Source organism: Siniperca chuatsi, linkage group LG5, assembly GCF_020085105.1.
Source record: "Siniperca chuatsi isolate FFG_IHB_CAS linkage group LG5, ASM2008510v1, whole genome shotgun sequence".
NCBI classification, from domain to species: Eukaryota; Metazoa; Chordata; class Actinopteri; order Centrarchiformes; family Sinipercidae; genus Siniperca; species Siniperca chuatsi.
Genome location: NC_058046.1, coordinates 22,661,998 through 22,682,730, shown reverse-complemented (window position 1 = coordinate 22,682,730; position 20,733 = coordinate 22,661,998). Strand labels below are relative to the sequence as shown.

General features: G+C 38.4%; 1 protein-coding gene across 2 annotated transcripts in view; it reads right to left on the bottom strand.

The window, feature by feature from the left end:
* ipo11 (importin 11) overlaps nt 1–19,314 on the bottom strand; it is a 122,376-nt gene extending 103,062 nt beyond the window's left edge. For both annotated transcript variants that reach the window (XM_044196091.1, XM_044196092.1), the window contains exons 1-5: nt 19,157–19,314; nt 15,852–16,014; nt 13,569–13,669; nt 9,854–9,926; nt 6,656–6,859 (exon numbers count right to left, since the gene is read on the bottom strand). In XM_044196091.1, the coding sequence (XP_044052026.1) occupies nt 6,656–6,859; nt 9,854–9,926; nt 13,569–13,669; nt 15,852–15,989 (516 nt within the window). In that variant the 5' untranslated portion in view covers nt 15,990–16,014; nt 19,157–19,314. The remainder of the gene's footprint in view (nt 1–6,655; nt 6,860–9,853; nt 9,927–13,568; nt 13,670–15,851; nt 16,015–19,156) is intronic.
* Between the last annotated feature and the right edge of the window lie 1,419 nt (nt 19,315–20,733).

Below are 20,733 nucleotides of genomic sequence, written 5' to 3'. Positions count from 1 at the left end.
GTACCAAACAAGCATGTTCCCTTACGTCTGGAGAATAGAATTTGTAGGCTGGAGCATCTCTGTAACACCACAATGCTTCATTTATAATGGTATGTTGTGACACATTTTTTTACAAAAAAATTGCAGCTCATGCCATATTGCGATTTTGATGATATTTCGGTTCATTGTTCAGCACAAATTTACATGCGTGCAAACTGCAACTATAACGTCAGAGACTCACAGCCAGTTACACTGATGCCGATGCAAATGAGAAAGCACTTCCACATAATATACTAACACAGAACAAACACACACAGGGAACAAAGAGGGACCTCTGAGTCACAGGTCTAATTTAGCTATAAATGAACTTCCTATTACAGTCACTGCCATAACATTGTTTGGGCCCAAACCAATTAAATTTTTTTCCAATGGAAGCATTTTCGTGAAGAGGCAAAACAATATCATCAAAGGGTAGACAAAAGTACTCTCAGTGCTATCAACTGTGTAGTATATAGTCTGGCCCAGTAGCTCAGACAATATAACAAATCTGGCATGGCACAATAATGATCTTTGGATTATGCTTTGGTTGGTGTTTTCATAAAAATAATAAACAGAACATAGGAGATATTACTACTCAAATATAGTGGCTCAAAATTCAAGCATGTCAGACGCTAGAAAACTACACTCTCAGATATTCTTATAGATAAACGTGATGTTTAAAGAAAGAAATTTCCACTACTTGATTAAGGCCCACATGAAAATTAATCAGTGGAAAGTTTCAATGATAACACAATATCTCAAAGAAAGAAACTGAACAACTCACTGACAGAAGAACTATGTGTTGTGGGTAACACTGAAGTGTCAAGTGGGAAAAATCTGAGAACCAGTGGTTAGGTTGGTGGCGTATGCCTGCTGAAAGAGAAATCCCTACTTTGACAGCACAGCATAGACTTTGATAGATTCTTAACAGAAAACTGCAAGGCTGGCAAGTTTCTTTTTTGGAGAGATTTCTCTAGAGCTTGGCACTTTCCATTCCTCAGATCCCAGACTAATCCAATGCATGGAATCTAAAAGTGATGAACCAAGTTTAGGAAACAACAATCTCAACTTCTTCTTCTGACTTCCTCACTCTTGGTGTTCTGTTTACAGGTAATCAAGTGATGTGTGAGAGTATGTGTCTTAACACTTTTCTATGGGATCTAAGGTCATTTTAATTTTATTCTACATGGCCAAAAGCCAGTCTGACTGCACAACTGGATACGCCTACGAATGATATACTTGTGGTCAGTGTACATAGTTTTCCAAATACTATGGGACTTACTAAGGTTTGTTAGCATCCTAACCACCTATTTATGCATATTGAAGGGGTGATTGACAATAGTTTTTTCCTACGCAGATATTAAGGTGCTTTTAACTAACTTACTATCAGAACTAGAACCTGCGCCCTACTGTGCATTCGAGATGTTTCTGGTGGGGGTGTGGTTGTGTTTATTTTTAGAACGTAACCACTGTGAAAGAATCTAAAAACCAACCAATACAAATAACTTCATTCACTGGCTTTCTCGCTACCGCCGCTCCCTCTCGCTCAACCACTGCAGTCTCTCTGTCTGTCTCTCTCTCTCAAACAAATTAACACAAACCAAAGGAAGCTTTTTGATATCGCTATTTTTCAGCATAGACTGCAAGCCAGACATGATACCAAGCTTTAGATGCATGAAATAAAACAGCAAGGACACAACTGGGAGAGTATCATAGTTTGGTCCATGAACTGGATAGCGCCTGGTTTCAGTGATATTTGAGGCTGACTGTGGATCAATTTGACAGGTCTGATCCCCGGATTGGCCACGTGACGTTGGGTTGCGTTTCTTCAAAAGCTGATTCTGTTTCAACTTTTCCACTGCAGGTCACTGTGGGTTTTTTTCTCCCCCCACCCCTTCCTACTCCCACTGCCCCCAGGCGATCTCAAGTAACTACGATTGAACGATAATAGAAACGATCGCCCAACTCTAGTATAAAGCCCAATGAAATAAATATATTACATGACTGTCGAGTGCCACAGTCATTTAATGCTGAAATGAAAGTGTCATGAAAAATTATAATCATCGTACAAGTTTCTATAAATAACTTCTAAAACAAATTTGGCCTAGTACTCAAAAATAAGTTTAAAATATCTTATAGAACCAGCCAACCACTGCTAGCAAGCACAAAACAGAAAATCACACAATAGGTGTTTTTCACATGATCAAAAAAGCATGGCTGAAGGTGAGGATTTTCAAACCTTGATGCAATTTAATGAGCCAGACTACAATCCCCATCACGGCCCCAGGTGACACACTGCACTGAAAGCATTATGAAACAGCACAACAAGAACTATAAGCACAGCTTGCCACACTTTAAAAAGTAACCCTAACCACAACTTACTGGAGTACCTGGATAACACATTACATCTCCATAACATGCAACAAAAAAAAAAACAGTGGACTGACAGCCTCCCTCCACCAAGAGTATATCAATTTAGGCTCCAATTTTATATTTTTAAAGAAGTTGGCCAGACAGAGAAAAGCAGACAGTTATTTAGCTGGCTGCCAGTGATTGCAGAACCAACTGAATTCCAATTAATGAGTTTTGCGAATTGTTGCTGAATCATTCAAGAGAGAATTCCAGTGCATCTAAGAAACAATTATTTTCCCACCCATGTGGTACATTAGTGTGTGTGTGTGTGTGTGTGTGTGTGTGTGAGAGAGAGAGAGAGAGAGAGAGAGAATGTGTGTGTATATGTGAGAGAGAGAGTGTGTGTGTGCGTGTGAGAGAGAGAGTGTTTTTATGTGTGCTTTGGAAAACTCTACAGATGCAAGACCTGTGTGTATCTGTGTGTTTGCATGTGTCAGCTCCTTTTCACAAATGCAGACAGAAACAACAGAGAGGCAAATTTCAATAAAAGCAAATAATTTCCTCCATCTGCAAGCTGATTCCCTATTCCAGCAGGAACAACTCACAAACCAAAGCCATCCAAGAAAAGTGCAGTTCACTTCGTTTGACAATCTGTTTATGAATACCCATCCTGTGGGATATTGTCCCTCTATTGCTATTCAAAAGCACAAAGCCAGACGCTGGTTATCACCTGCCCCATTCCTCTCTTAACTTATTGCATCTTTGAGAGTCACAAAAAGCAAACAAGTTTAACATAATTTCAATGCAGTGTCTTTACAACAATGCAGTGTATTTATGGCTGCCCCAAAAGGTTTTAAATGTAAGCTGAATTTGCATTAAATTAAGTATCGCCTTTTTAGAGAAAAACATTCAACAATGTATTATTACTAGAACAACTCTCTTTGTTAAAATAATGCAGTCTCATGTATGCCATATACTATAATGGGGAGTGAGGAGAACAATAAAAAAAAGTTGGAGGGTTGTTTGCTTTTTTGCAGATTGTGTGTGTGTGTGTGTGGACATTTTTATAGTATTCTGGTTACAGAAAAAATATATTCTATTGCTATATCTCTCTCAGTGTAGTTTTAAGGGTGTTTTGGTGTTTGTAAATTCAGTAAAGTAACATGTTTGAGTATTACAGTGAATCTGCCCAACACACGATGACCCCCTGGCCTCTGGGATACACCAGATATACAATATGTACACTGGATTAATGACAGCAACTGAACTCAACCAGTTTGTTGGGATCAGGCTGGACACATCTGTGTTGAGATCCACTTTGATGTGCATGCCCCTGAGTTATATTCTTTTTGATATGTCATCTCGTCTTCCATGCTAGTGCCCAGGTCAATATATCATCCGCAGTTAAAATAGTAAGATTGAGACTGCACAATCATCCTGTTTGGTGGCAACGAGAGTCTATTACTCAATAATATCATTTTCAATTGTACAACTGCATTATGAAACATCGCCATTCAGGCATAGCCTATTTAGCAATCTGAAGCTTTTCTTAAATATTGACTACTTGTGGTGCCTGTTCATGGATCCAATTTCAAGATTAATGGTTTTTAAATTATTTTTTGCCTCTTGCTTACTCTCCACTTTTTCATAATATTATAAGAGGAAAAGAATGCTGTTATGAATCTCTGCAAATCTGCAGTGACAATTTTATTTTTCTATCCCATATTTTAATTTTTACAGATAAAAAGGCAGTTCTCTCCTCACTGTCTCCACTTCTTTCTAAACGTCCATGCTTTTACTAATGCAAACTTCTAAAAGTTGGGAGTCAGAAATCACTTCTAAAAGTGTCCCAATTTTCATCCTCCTTCTCCTTGAATACAGCACAGACTTTATCTTTATACCATTTTCTTCATTACTCCATAACTACTTCTTATGTGATCCCTCCTCCTTTCACCAGCAGCCCTTGGTTATTTCAATCACTTCTCCTCCTACACACCCACACCTTGCCTCTATCACCCCATTTCCCTTTTTCTCCCACTATCTGTTTGGCTCTGTTTCTGGCGAATTAGTTGAGTTCTTCTTAGCCTCAGCAAGTGGGCCAGTAAAACAAAGAGCTAGTTAATGTACTGCTGTCAGTCAACATGGTCTCCCAACTGTTTTAGCTGGGACGAAGGACTAGTGAGAAGTGCACACACTCATCGAGTACAAGAAGACACGCTCAAACACCCACACACACATAACAGTACTTATGTGCACATTACGTCCATACTAAATAGAGTGAGGGAAAAAAACAGTGTAAATATAGAAGCTAAAAGAGTGAGCTTAGAAATAAAGAGATACTTAGCTGTCCAATGCAGACTCTGTTTTTGTTTCAATACATTTCTGTGTATAAATGGCAATGGTAATGTTCAGGAAACCAGAGGCTAATCACTTTGTTCTTTCAAAAACACAAACAAGTACAACCCAATATAAAACTACTCCTCTCCTCCAGCAAATAAATCAAATAATCTTTTGATTGATTTAAACACAAATTATAACATTTATAGGAGCTATGAACTAACAACAGTGCCATGATCAGACTTTCGACAATTCTAAACTTGAACATAACAAGGCAAAGAGTAGATAAAGAGTAAATAAAACTCCACAACAAGCCCCGTGATACACTGTCACGCATGTGCAATAAGCACCAACGCATTAGTTAGCAGCTGGTGGTGAACCAACCAACCACTGCTGTTTGCTAGCAAGCACAAAACACCACAATCCACCTACTGTGCATAGGTGTGTTTTTCACATGTTAAAAAAAACTTGATCAGCATGGTTAAAGGTGAGGCTTTTCAAAGCTTGATGCAATTTACTTAGCCAGACTATAATCCCTATCAAGGCTCCAGATGACACACTGCCCTGAAAAGCATTATCAAATAGCACAACAAGAAGTTTTCCTTGTTTCAGAGTATCACGGGTTAGGTAATGAAAACAATGGAGGTCATGTAGGGTCATAATGAGTTTTTCTTGCTACTGTTCAGCCCATGATTGAACCATTAGGTGTGGCATTTGGGATGGGGAACAGAGCCTTACCACAAGACAGATAAAATACTGACACGTGTAGTGGTATATACAAACAACCAACATGAAAAATATACAGCTACAGAAACCTCAATGAGGTTTCTGTAGCTGTATATTTAAGCTGTAGATTTAAGGTTCAAAATCAGTGTCCTATAGTCAGACTTCACATTAAAAAACGCTTAGGCTCAAGTGGTGAAGCGTGCCACTGGAACTGAAATTAACAGTGTTGCATTGTCCTTTGTCTCGTCACCTCTTCACAATGCATGGTGTGTGCACATACACTGGCCACCGAGCCAGCTATGTCGTGATAGGCGAGAGAGAGAGCATTGCATGGGCCATTTAGCATCCAAGTCATCAGTGCATCATTTAAAAAAACTGCACTGTTTAATGGGGCTCAGACTGCCTTTGTTCATATTGCCAAAGGGCACACATTTTGGCATAGAGGATGCCTCTACACGCCATCCAACTATTTGGTCTCAGTCACTGCCTCTGATGTCCACTGGTCTGTCTCGGTCACTCTCTTTTCTGCTGGTCTTGATCTTCTCTGTGTTGGTTTGTTTGATCATTTTATTCCCCTTATACCCCTTCTCTTCACGACTGTCTTTCTGCTTAAGTCTCGTGTTTTTTAAAACCATGGATGGCAAAAAAAGAGCATTTGCTCTGATTCACTGCCTCTTTGAAAGAAACATTAACTCACACAAACAACCCTCTCTCTTACACACACAACTACCAACAAAGACAAATCTATTCTCCAACATGTCAATCACACTCAAGTCATCCATGAAAACAGACACACATGCATGCACAGAGATCCTGGCTGCCATGAATCTTGTATTTGACAAGTCTCATACAGCAGCTAAACAGCATCTCCTTCAGGCAAAATATGAAACTGAAAAACCAGCAACTCTCAAGATAATCTTACTATTCATCTACTCGTATTCAAAAAGTTTTGCAGAAAAAAAGGGAGTAAAGGAAAAGAAGGAACGTGACAAAGTAAGAGGGCGGAACACATGAAAAGAAAGAAACTACAAAAGCAAAAGTGGACAGAATTCAAGTTTTATTTTCTTTTACTTCAGATGTGAGTGCAAGTGCAGAGCACAAAAAGCCATAGGATAGTAAATGACAAGAATAATAAGCAACGACATAAAAAAGAAGGTTGTAAAAACGTTAAGCTGGGAATGGTGACAAAACAACTGACAAATAGTTAAAACTATGAACTTACATCCTGGAAAAGCCGTCTGTCCTGCGCCAGACGCTTGGACGCTAGGGTTTTGGTGACATGATAGAAGGTTAGCAGCGCTCTGTGCTGCTGCAATCCATCCTGTCCCTTCACAGACTCGAGCAGAATGGGGATGAGCTCTGGCCATTGCCTGGGGCAGTCCAGACGGGCCACCTTGGCTATCAGTACTGCAATCTGGGTCGCTATCTGTTGGAAAAACACAGAGAGAAAAAAATGACCAGAGGCAAAGCATAAACACAGCAGAAGGTGGTTATGACAGGAAACTTGACAGGAATTTCACTACATCAAGAACATTCTGGATCACTTAACAATATTTTAAGGTATGATTTTCAATGAGCAGTTTGGACGAGTGGGACACAAATCATCACATTATATAGAGCATAGTGTACATACTATCCTATATCCATCTCCTTGTACAGGTATGTTGTGTACTACTAGGACTATACTATGTCTGAAATGTGAGTCAAATTACCTTGTCACAGCTTCGGTTGTCATAATATTTCTTGACACTACATAAAGTGTACTTGCTGAGCAATTATTATGAAAATCTGCCCATTACTTTGACATTGACTAGGGGTGACACATCTAATCATTCAAAGATAAACAGGGAGGTCAAGAGTCCAGACTGAAAAGGACACTTTATACCTGATTAGAGCTTCTGTTACTATTTGAACACCACCTTTAAACAGCTGATTTTTTTCACACCATATAAATATATACCGAGTTTGATTTGACAGCTGTCGTTCACACATCCTGCTAAAATACTTAACTTTTAGTTTATTTGTATCCATGTTAAAGATGTGGTGCTTGGTGGTAACAACAGATATACACTCCAGTTCCCAGTTTATTAGGTACACTCAGCTAAAAACCAATCCAGTCTAATGCAACAGCCTTGCAATAAATCCTACCTTCTTGAGGGTTATAATGTTCAGTTTTTGTTAAAAGTTTTATAGAGGTCTTAATTTTGTCATTTTGGAGGCTGTAGTTTGCGGTGATAGTGAATTGTATTGCGATATACTTAGAAGAATTTCTAATATTTTGTCCACCCAATCTATATTAATAATAGTAAAGATGGCAAACAAAGTTGATGGCCCTGTTACAACCCTAGAAATCACACAGTTTGTTTGTAAATTATACTAACAGGGGTTGTAAAGTAGTTTAAAGGCTATTACATGTTTGAGCAGACCTAATATTTTCTGTTCTTTAAATCCCAAATCCATTAATCTAGCCCACTTTTAAATTAACATTACAAAGATTAAAGCAGCAATGGCAACTTTTTACATTTTACAGTACTCTTCTTTCTATTCTAATCTGTTAGAAACAAGAGAATGAGAATTTATCGCATTGTCTATAGAATGCATGCTTTGATAAACACACCTATATGCTTGTAGCAATCTAATCTAACTAAGTAATAAATAATCAGTGAGCATGCAAATTTATTTTTCAAGTATCAATAAGTCATTATGTTTCCTAAGAAAGCCAGCTGAGGTCACAAAACGTGCTTGGATTGTAGAATTTATAAATGTAAACTCTCCACACAACACTGGAACACCCACACTCACATGCACTGACATGCACAACCCCTTCTGGAGCTTTGATTCGACAAGGAGAGGCTGTGACTGGTGAGACACATGGTGTTTAAATGGCATTCATTGCTTGCCATATGGACCCTAACAGTCCTGATGTTGGAGGGCTGTCCCTCAGGGAAATACAAGCTGTAGAAACCAGGATAGATGGCCACAATTCAGGGCCACCTTTCATGTCCCCTCAGACAGATGTAGTACACACCGCTTGATTCCTGAATTGTTTGTTGCAGCATTCCCCTGAGAACTGTAAAAATAATGACTTATAAACAAACTTTTTGACCCTCGAATGAAGTCCCCATATGTGCAATTAGTGTCTGTAATTGTGCTTTCTAAACTTCTTAGTTTATTGTTTTACATTTACTTCCGTTTATTGCTTAATCCTATTTAGAGCATTTTGGGAAACAATTTTAACTCAGCATGTCTACAGTCACACAGCATAGAGGCATCTATATTACCTGTTAAAAATAGTGCACTTACTGTACATAATCGAATAAATTTAAAGGTTGGTGGTTGCTTCATTAATGTTACTGAAGGCATGTAATTTGTTTTAGTCTGGCAATAATCTCTATTATCACAGTATAGGCAGTTCTTTCACTCTTAACATAAAGACTGTCATTCCAGCCTGACTGGGTTCCAGCAAAATGTAAAAGCTGTCCTTCCACCATTACCCTTACATCTGAAATATATAATTGTTGATGTATTTGAAGGGGACGGGACCTACTTTGTCCAATGTTTGTGTCACTGTTTATATCTCCTAAAGACAAGAATAAAATCTGCATACTTCACTTCCCTCTTGTCTGTGATGAGATCTGTTTGTTTGGATGGAACAGCTGGTCTGATCTAAATAAGTCTTAATGCCATCAGAAAAATGACAGTTTTGGTGTCAAAAGGTGGTTGAAATACTATTGATTTCGCATCACCTGCCTTCACACCACTTCCTTAATGAGATCAGCTGGGCTTCTTTATTCCCCCTCACACATCATTCCTTGAATGCACAAGGAGGCAGTGTAGGAAACACACTTTCCAGGCACCCACTGAAGTGTGTCAGTGAATTAGCAGAGCCTTAAAACTTTTTGAAAGCAGGTAATTCATCACGTGAACGTCATATTGGTTGTCGTCATGTTGCATGGCAATGCAGTGCAGACTTTTCATGTCAATTTACACTGACAACTACATTACCACACAAGGGTCTGAGGATAGAGGGTGTCGTATGCTGTTCAAATTGTAAAGCCCTTTGAGGCAAATTTGTGATTTTGGGCAATATAAATAAAACTGACTTGACTAGACAACACTAATGCAACTTTGATAGCAGCAATTGCAGTTCATTATGATGGATAACCCATTTCAAGCAAATTTTAAGCTTCTGCAAGTATGTTACCGTAATGCAATCATTACAGTACAATACAGCAAAAGAAAATGTTAATTATTTGTGAAATGGACTATAAAATGCAAGTGGTAAGATGATTTGTCAATTTCTTTGTACAATATGATTTTAGACAAAGTAATCTTAAATAAAATCAGGGAGTTTCTTTGTACCAGTATATGATGCTGAATCATATTTTTTTCATTGTATATCCCATTTATTCCCACTAACCTGATTGACAGGCTCATTGAAGTTTGTGATGAGACCGGCACGTAATGACGTTTTCTCCTCTTCTGATAAAGCACTGTGAACAAACCAACCAGTAAGATATTCAGAAGAGGTAAGGGGTCAAGAAAGAGTGAAGAGCAAGAGTAACATAATATTTGGACTTACTAAAGGAAACATCGACACAAAGGCATACAGTACACACATCAATGTGTGTGGTTCACAAGAAGGACATCTCTTAATAACTATGTTCACCGAACAGATTCGAAATGATGGGTGCCAAATACCAGTAAAACACATTTTTCAAGCATTGCCTGTCTGACTAGTTATCAGTTTCTTATGTTGTCCACGAGTTGGGGGAGCTTTATTAAATGGATTTAAGATTTTATTCCCACAAAGAGAGACATAGAAAAACGAGAGAGAAAAATACATTAGGATGCGGGTAGTCACATGCAGATTCTTCAACAAGAAAAAATAGGGCCAAATTTTGAATCCAGGAACCTCTTACTGCAAGGCGAGAGGGCTAACCACTGAGCCACCATGTTGCATTATAACGATAGGACGCCAGTCGCCCTGGCATTGTGAAATGCAGCTCATACCCTAAGACACTCCTTATAATTTAATTTCAAATTCTGGACATGCAAACCTCAAACTTTAATATGGTGGAGATATGAATATGACATTAATCTGCCAAGTTGTTATGGGATCAATTAAATCCCTGTATAACACTCTATACTACGGGACTTGCCAGTTGCCTGATTTAATCAGTAAGCTTTGGATAAACTCCCTGCTCTCCTCCAACTCACCTCTTGTAGTCTGCAACATGAGTTTATGCATACAGAGTAGGGGGTGTGTGCAAAAGAGTGACAGTGAATCTGTTAAAAAAAACAAACTATTTTTACTTAATTTACCCTGTTCTGTCTACTTCAACTGCTGCTGAACCTAGATGGAGTGGGAGAGTGTTTGATGAGGGGAATGAATCGCGCTGTAACTTTGGGCAGAGAGAAAGGAGCTATGGGTGGAAGACAAATTACTAAGGGAGAAAGTGTGAATTAGTGAAACAGGATTTACAACACACATATTTTGGGAATCTGGGAGTGAGGCAAGCTTTAAAGAAAAATGGGATGAGAGATTAAAAGATATATTAACATAAGCATGTGTGTGCCTGAGCCTTGTTTTGTCTTTGTAAGCAAAAGGAATGAGAACATCTGATGACTGGGGGAAAAAAAGGAAATGAAGAAAGGCACAAAGTCGATTCACAGAGAAAACAGAAAAACCCTAAACTGTTTTGGCTACCGTCTTATTTCAGTTCAGTCACATAATGTGTTGGTAGGGATACATCTTAAACTTAAAATACAAATGCACATCATTATAGTTCATCTTATTCCAAGGCAGGTTATCTAAATGTTTATTGAACACATTTCTGTGCTTAAGCATTTAAACCTTTACTGTAATTGTAGGTAGCTAAAGTGAGGTTCTCAATACAGAAGAAATTTCATTTAAAAGTTGCCCCTGCCTTTGATTTTCCACTTCAGCTTGTTCTGATGGGTCGTTTTTGGCAGAAAATTTGAAAACATATACCCATTCACACAGCAGGCAATGCCAACTGTATAGTGTATATTTTCTTAAGTAAATTAGTTTGATTCTTTATTTCAAAAAACACAAATTACTTTTGCAGGATGCATTTTAATTTCCTCCCTTAGATATGTTCAGGGTTTTTTTCATTCTAAGCAATGCAATAAAAAGTACTTAAAACTCCTTTCGAGGATTTTGACAAAATTATGCAAATGCATGCATTCGAGACCTGGCTTAGAGATACATTTGTGGCCTTTGTAGGCTGGGCATGTTTGTTTGTCAAACTATGGCACACTACATTTGCTAAACAGACTGATATCGCGTTGGGGAGATGCCTCGCATCAGTCAAAAGCCAAGGTGTATGCCCCATATAAAATATGTAAAATGAGAAACTGCAATCAAGTGCAACACCACCACAAAATACACTCACAAAAATGATTAAATTAAATCAACATGTCTTAAAAAAAATGCACATTGCCCTATTGCACATAATTTTCATAAATGTCGTCTCTGTTGCAGGGCAATTGTTCTTGTTGCATTCGATCGGGGACTTTCAAAGCAGGTCAAACTAAAATAACTTGCAGTTGTTTTTAGAACACCAGCATGTCCTTTTCACCTCACGCAGTATCTTTGCCTCCTTCCGCGCTTCCAACTGCTTCGAGGTACACCTACTACCACCTACTCATCCACAATTTATATTTATTATTATTACTTGAACTGTAAATTTAAAAAAATGTCAGTTTTAATAATTGTATTTTTAACCTGGCCAACACCTATGTACCTTTCTGAGCTGAAAGTTAATGCAGCACAAATCAAAAATATCCATTTGTTACAGTTATACATCACAGCACTATCACATTTTGAAAATGTTGTATTGTTGTTTATACATGAATAAAGCATAAATTCCAATCTCATAATTCCAGCATTATGGACAACTGGCAGGCCAGGGTACAGTCCTGGATAGCATTAATAAAAAGGCATGAGAGGGAGTTTTTCCAAGTTATGAAAAGCAATTGACCTTTCTCACAGCAGACCTTTTGACTCACAGCAGAACAAGCACAGGTGGAACTAATAACATTAATGAGGGCTCCATTACACTTAAGTAACTCAGTCACCCATGCCAGTGAGCCTTAAGTGAACCTTAAGGCATCATATCATCTAAATTTGGCCAATTTGTCACAGAAATAAGATAAGTTAAAATAAGTAAAATAGACCTAAGAATTCAACATGCATTTTTAAGGAATTTAACAATATCTCAGCATGTTAGATTAGTGTTTTCTTATGGTTAAAATAAAACTATAAACTAAGTTGCGATACAGAATAAAAATGCTATATAATACAGCCTACGTTTTGTATAGTGACACCACATGCATTGTGCTGTCCCACGCAGTACCCAACTCCTGGATTAATGACAATGGTCCAAAGATAATCACATAAATAACCAAAGGACCAAAACCCCTTGCACAGCACTCTAGCAAATGCAATTCAGTTTACTGAACTACTGAAAAGAGTGAAACAACTTTAATAAGAGAAGCAAAGTTTAAAAAGAAAGAGAATAGCAATAATTAGAAGTGAAGAGTGACCACAGAGTGCTGAGGCAAAACTGATTACCTCTGGCCAGCCGCTGCCCTGCGAATTTAAGAGCAAATGTTCAATTCAAATCTAACAAAAGCCAGCTAGTCAGGTACCCAAAGACAGACTGTAGTCTTTGAATATTCAAAGCCGATCTACCACCAGACAAAAGAGACACAAAAGAATAACTGAGTATAAAATCAGAGCACAATGATATGATTAATCAGGATGGAAGGTAAAAAAGAGAAAGAAGAAAGCTGTGAAAAGTGGTGGAGACAGAACTGCAGACGTAATCTATAACTGGTAAAAGAAAAGACAATGGGTAAAATGAAGGCCATGAGGAATAGAGACAAAACAGAAAAATGCAACTACAAATCTGTGACAAAAAAGATCTGAGGAAAATGACAAAGCCTCAAAAACAGGCAGGAGATTAAGACTGATGAATAGAGACAGAGTACGAGTGAATGAGACAATGAAGGAAGGAATAAAGAGAAACTGTAGAAGAGAGAAGAAAAAGCCTAAGATGGAAAAGTGAGAGAGCAATAGGGAACAAGGGAGATAAGCAGGCACTTACTGAGGCGCTACTCTCCTCCAGTATCTGTCAATGCCATTTTTGAAGTACAGCACAGCCAGCCACCTGACGTTCACATCCAGCATGTGGTTATTGAAGATATTCTATGGGGGAAGAAGAAAAAAAAAATAAAAAAAAAAATATATATATATATATATATATATATACATATATATATTTAATGAGTGACAGCTCAGACTATACTAGAGAGAGAAAAAAAATACTCTCACCAAACTGAAGAATAATGACGCAGACCTGTGATGCCATCAAGCAACACTTTAAGGCTCCATTAAAATACAGGGCACACTGACTTTGTGATCTAGAGTGTCTAAGTTGTACACACTAATGTAGTTTTATGTCTCATAAGTGCTAACATTTCTGAGCTGTAAAACGTAGCTATAACCCTAGAAAATCTGGCTGAGTACTGTCAAGAGTGTTTCTCAAAGTCATTCTCCTATTCACTGCAAAGGCAGGAACAGCACAGTAATACCAGAGATTAAAATCTTGGCTCCTGTATTTTCAGGTTTAGGAAATGTAGGAATAAACCTGAGTTAAAAGAGGGTTTAAGTTTTATTTTTGCTTTAACACAAATTGCTTTAAAACATCCCTCTGTTGTATCAAGGGAACAGAAGACCATTAGCAGGGCTGCACAGTGTAACTATTGACTTGAATATGCAAGTAAAAATCTGCCCACTGCCACTAAACTTGATGCATCAGCGCAACTGGAATTTAGCTGGCCAACATTTGATTTATTCACACTGTTCCTCCTGTACAGTCTTTGTAGTGATGTACTGAGACATAATTCTCCTAAATTAAATGAGACAGGGCACATTGGGCACCTTTGGCTTAATTGATATGGACAATGACAGCACAGGCATCTACACAAAATGAAGCATAACCCTAATTTTGTCAAGAACACCTTCTGAAATGTGTCTCCAAAAACCCTCAACTCGGAGTCAAAGATGATCTAAGACAGGGGTTTTCAAAGTCTGAAACTGTGGGACCCTCCAGACAAAATCAAGACAACTGTGCCCCCCAACACCCCAATACATTTTGGCAAATTGGCACCATTAAAGTATGCCAAATTAGCTATTAGCAGTTCATGTTTGCAATGTACCCATGAGTGTACAGACAGCTATTACAGGATTACATTGATACTGAAGAAAACTTAAAAACATGATGATTCTCAGGCAAGTTCTGGAGTTTTAAGGAGTATCTCTTATTCTATTATTTCTAAGCGGACTTGCATTTATTCACGATAATGAGATCCTCGGGAAGTGTAAGTTGCACTGAATCTAAAAATATGTGAATCACGTCTGTGTGTTCAGATTTGACTGAGTTATGACTGAGTAGGAGTACAATTTTTGGCTGAAAATTTCAGTATCTTAATATCCTCTATGAGCTGTGTGTCACAGCAACTGCTGCAGCTCCAACTGTAAACCGTGTTGATAAATGGGTCCAACTATAATAACTGACTTCCCATTGTTTTCAGAAAACAGGTCTCACATCTCCCCCTCTGCGTGCCCCTTCAACTCTCCTGGCCCCCCAGGGAGGTGCACCTCTGATCTAAGACAATGGCAAGGCTGCAGTCCAGAGACAGGAGTGTAGGAGCAGTCATATTCACCAGCAGCTAAAAACAAAGGACCTACTGTATGCTTTTAGAATGGCCAAGAATGACCATGGCTTGGCTTTCAGACAGGACGAAACGTTTATGTTTCACTTTCTTTGTTGTCTGCATATTCTTTGACTCCATAGTAAATGTGACGGTAAAGAAAAAAAGGAAGATTTTGAATGCCTCCAAACCCCAACATGTTACTATATTTATTTTGGTCTTTGTTTTGCAGTTAAACCGTCTCTCATTCCTGTTAAACAGACAATCTCTTCCTCACAGTAATTCACATTTATTTTTTATTTCTCTATGTTAACAGATCTAACAGTGATTTGTTGTTGTGATTTCAGTTATTGTGTAAAATTGCCAGGATGAATTGTCACACGTGGACAGAATATATTTACCTCTCAATCTGCTATTGTAATGCAGATAGCAAGATATCCCCCTCCTATTAATAACTGATATACAAAGAAACACTGCCCTATTGCTGTTTGAATTAAGTTACTTAAAAACTCAGCACTTACATAAAAACTAAAGTGCATTAGAAATTAGCACAAACCCAACATCGCCCTGCTTTTCTGTAAAATACAAAACATTCATTAACATCTCCATTCGTTCAAGTTTTAATAGTTTTCACTCCAGCAGATTTATTCCAATTATTTGATATCATCCCTCACCAGAAGGACAGAGTAGAAGCCTGGCTGGGTCTCCCACTGTCTGAGCTGTTCCTCCGCAGGCTTCAGAACAGCTGTGTCCTGACTGGTAGCTTGGGTTAAGGCCTGCAGCACCACTGAACTGGCACCGTCCATATCCATAGCTGGATATTTCTGCAGGGGAATACTGGGGGGGGGGGGGACAGACAAGAGAAGAGTTTCATTGCTCTTGTTGTGAAAAGTTCTGGCTGAGTTGAGAAAAACAAAAAACCTTTTAAAATAGTTTCACCGTAGGGAAATACAGCATAATAAAACATCAACTCAAAGCTGAGGCAGTCAAAGTACATCTACAAAAAATGTCAGAATAAGGAATCTTCTTTTTTGCTTTGTGTGGCTTTAGCTCTTTCTCCCCCATTTTTATTATAGATCAAGCAGCTCTGAAATCACTGTCAAACATAGTGAGAAAGAAACAAATCCTTCTGAATAAAGAAAAGCACACCTGATATAAAGACTGGCAGTCATCTCTACCACACATAGCTGTTCTATGTCCCAGATAGTATTCAAGCACCCCAGCTTCACAGGTCCAAAGGTGTTTTTCAGGTTTAAAAGAAAGTACCTGACTCAGTCACCTCTGTGCCTCAAAAAAGAGATTCTCAGAGAGAATAATAAACCGCTGCCTAACAAGGCCTACTTTGGGATAATGAATCCTTCTTTATGAGGTCATATCTCAACATTTCCAGAGGAGTTTGTCAATAATAGGATAACTGATGAGAAAAAATAACATGGTTGTTTATTTCTTTCCACTACAAAACATAACCAACTTTTCTTCTTCAGCTTTGAGTGCATTCCCAATAGTTGGAGTTGGCTTGTCAGAGAATATCTCACAAGCATGAGATGAAAAACTACAAAAGAAATAATTTTTTTATGTCTGTCAACTAATCATGTAAAGATACTGGAGTCAGGAGCTACAAAAAGCTGTTCATTCCAGATACAAACTATGTTAAAAACACACTTCTCTTTTCACAAATCAGCCAGATTATTTTAGTAAACAATTAATTCTCCTGAGCAACTGCCTGTCTGGATAAACTGTCATCTGTGAGACTAGCAGAGGTAGTGTGGTGGAAGTAAGCTTTCAATAGTACGTTTCAATAAAAGTGGGGAAAAATACTGAGCAAGGCTGCCATCTATAGCCCAGAAACAAATATTCAGCACCGTGATCCATTGTGTGCTTGTGTAAATGGCAAGTGCATTAGGGCCATCTCCACACAAGAATATAGCAGCAGTGCTTTGGCCACACCTGTTGTAACATAACAGAGACTGATTATTTTCATAAACAGTCTATAAATTATTAATTCAGTAACAAATCTATAAGAAAGGTTTTTTTTCTGTTATAAGGTGTGATTGTAGCAAGAGTAGTACCAGTCTACTCCTAATGAGAATGAAGTGCATTCATGTCTTTGGTCAATAAACCACAATGCATTGTGTTTTTACCCAAAGCAACTCTTCTAACACAGATTCTACAGATCCATTCTCAGCTGAGTGCTTTTTCACACACATGCTTCACAGCATAAGCAGTGAGCTTGGGCAGAAACAAAGGGTTTTGGGCATGCTGTTATGCGATTAAAGAGATTTATCTTTAAGTGTTTAGAAAAGTGTATTTTGTTACACTGTGAAGAAACAGGTGGTTTCATGATATCAATCTCACCCATGTCTGTGTTACACATTAATACATAAAAGTTTTGAATTGGGTGGAGATTTTCAGTGCTGACACTGTCACCGCAAGACTCTTAAGATGATCAGTTAGGTTGCTCAGGTTAGGTACTTTATTCACAGTAGGAGAAACCATCCAAAAGGACAGGCAATCAGTATATGGTGCCTCCAATCAACTGCAACAGTCTGCCCAGAATTCCTGTGCATAATGGTCCTGTCAGTTTTATAACTGTGTCAAATCTAAATAAAAATCTATAACCAGCAAAGGAAAAAACCCATACTTGTACAACATCCATACACAGTTGAAATGTGGTCAGTTATTGTTGGTGCTGTTTTCTAGCAGTCTACTATATCTGTAACATCATAGGCCTCTTTCACTGCAGACATTTTGACTTGTCAACGAGAACAGGCGTGTTACTAATAACATTAATAGTAGCAAATAATGGCTCCATTCTATTCAAGTGTCCCAGTATGCCATGACAGTGTGACAGTGAGCCAGCATGCACAATACCAGGACCCTGAAAACAAAGCAGCCATCATTAATTTCATTGTTTGCACCTATGCTTTTCCTACTGCGACATATATAAATGTCCTCTGTGAAAAGGGCCTATTGCCAGATTTTATACAAACTGTGCTGTCTAATCAAAGTACAACAAGTTGCACTTGTGCACCTGTCATTCCCATTAACGTTACATACTGTACTTTGACTAGGTCAGAAATGCATGCATTCTTACCAAGTATTCTAAAAATACACATCATGAAACTTGCTTGTTAACTATCTGCGATTTACAATTTGCAGAGCAAATATTCAAACTGTGTAACAGGTAACATTAGCTTGCTAACATACAGGTTAACACTGAGAGTTCAGTACAGTTGCTGTATTGTAGCTACACCTGTGTGAACGAACCAGTGTGTCAACATTGTGTGTTGGGGGTCTTATCCAACGTTAGCCAGCTAAATGTCTGGAGCTTTGCATATGCCATGGCCTCTGCGGCTAACATTAGCTAGTTGTCAAATGCTGGCTGAGTAAACAAGTAAGCTAGCGGCAGCATAACTTTATCCGCTAATGAAAGCTAACGTTTAACACTGATAGCGTTAGCTCCACCAACTAAAACGTTATCACGGGCTTCTATCACAGCATAGAAACGTTGTTTAGATGAAGATGTCAACATCATGACACAATCGCATCTGCTAAGAAATGTGTCTATGAAGTGGGTTAGTTCGTTTTTGAAACGCAGCAAAACAAAACAAGCTCAATGGTAAGGGGTCAGAAGGGAGCAGCAACTGCACCATTACATTTACAGTATTTTGATTCACAATTTACTTTCATTAGCTCTTAAACCTGGATATTTTCGCAATATCCAGGTTGCTTTACATTAGTGGCCCTCTCTGCATGCCATCTACTATGATAACAACACAACCGCCCATTCACTAATGAAACGGACGAGACTGAGTTTCCAAATCGTGCATACCCCAAAAACCAAGGCTAACTTTGGGCTAGCTAGCTAGCAAGCTAAACTTATTCACTGCGAAACCAAGGGCCGACAATGTCCATGATGCTAAACAACGTCTTTAATCAAGGTAATGTCTCAAAAAAAGAACTATAAAACCGGACTCACCTAAAGGAATATCAGTTGAAAACAGAATATATGCTTGAAACAGTGGCTGCTAAAGCTCTGCCAATGGTAATGTAATGGGAGATGGAATCACACGCTTGTAGGAATGGCGCGAGCAACACAGCAGGCGCGTGCTGATGACGTATGAGGTTAGACAGCGTTATTTTCCCCCCACCAACTTTCCGCCAAGTCCCGCCTCTACTCTGCCTCTGGTTGGCCAATCAGAGGGAGTTTGGCGGAAAGCAGGTGGTGGTGGGGAAATAACGCGGTTAGATATGTACACGGGCGTCCTTCGTCATGAATGAATGAAGCCAGCTACGGTTGTGTGATGCAGAAAACATGTGCAGGCATCATCACTCCTTCTCATCATGGAAAGTACCCATAGCGTAGACAACATTCCGGGATTTGTGTAACTTTATCAATCAACGTCTCTGTAATTCTGTAGGACTTGAGATTTGTATAATTAATGAACCTGTACCTCATGGATGATTATTATACACTATATAAAATATAATTGGCTTTTACAATTATCCTTCCCCTTGCCCACTCAGGGTTATTCATAAATGTTGCATGTTTCATAAAATTTGCATTTGAATTTCTTAAAGCTACATTTGCTGTGGGTGTTATGGATCAAATTAAGGCTGCAATTAATGGTTATATTCATTATCATTATCGTTATTAGTCGTTTGGTCTATGAAATGTATGAGAATGGTGAAAAATACCTGTCACAATTTTCTAAAGCCCAAGATGACATCCTTAAATTGCTTTTTTTGTCCAACCAACAGTCCAAAGATATTCACTTTACAATTATATAAAACACAGAAAAGCAGAAAGACCTCACAATTAAGAAGCTGGAACCAATGAATGTTTGGCATTTTTCTTAGAAGACACACAGGAACATAAAACATCCAAAAGGTATCATGTTTCTGGCCAGCTAACAAGTACAATATTTACTTTGCTTTGAGCTCTAGTTCCAGAGCTAAACAGGTTCAGCAAGATCACTTGCTAGATGCTCAGTTTTCATTACCAGCACGTTTACTTTGGCTCTCTTCCAGAGACATTCCTTTCCCCAGTTTAATACACGTACTCTTCCATATAAACATCTTCTTACACATTCATCTCATTACCTTAATGTAAATACAATCAAATATGGTTTATTGAATACAAGATATTTTATATCATCGCAGAAAGGATACAACGGCACTCACCACGATTTGGCCATGCCATGATAATGAGGCAGACAGGCCTGCCAGTGTGTGTTGAATCTGAACTCAAGGGAAAGTCTATCAATATCGATATCCATTGTTATGGAAAAGGTTTGCAGACATGTCACTTGTTGTATTCATGATTTACTTTTTGTTTAATTTCTTTTTAAAATTCCTTCTGCAGTATATGGGGAAGGAATGCCAACCAGGTAGACTGAAATAGAAAGACAGAGAAACTATACAGTTCACCAGTGGAAATCTTAAGTGTGGCAAATAATCATGCAACCGCCAAAGTGGGTTTTAACAGGGCTCTGCAGGACAAAAGAAGTAGCTGTTTTTGGTCTGTGCATTTATTAACACATAAAACATATCTGC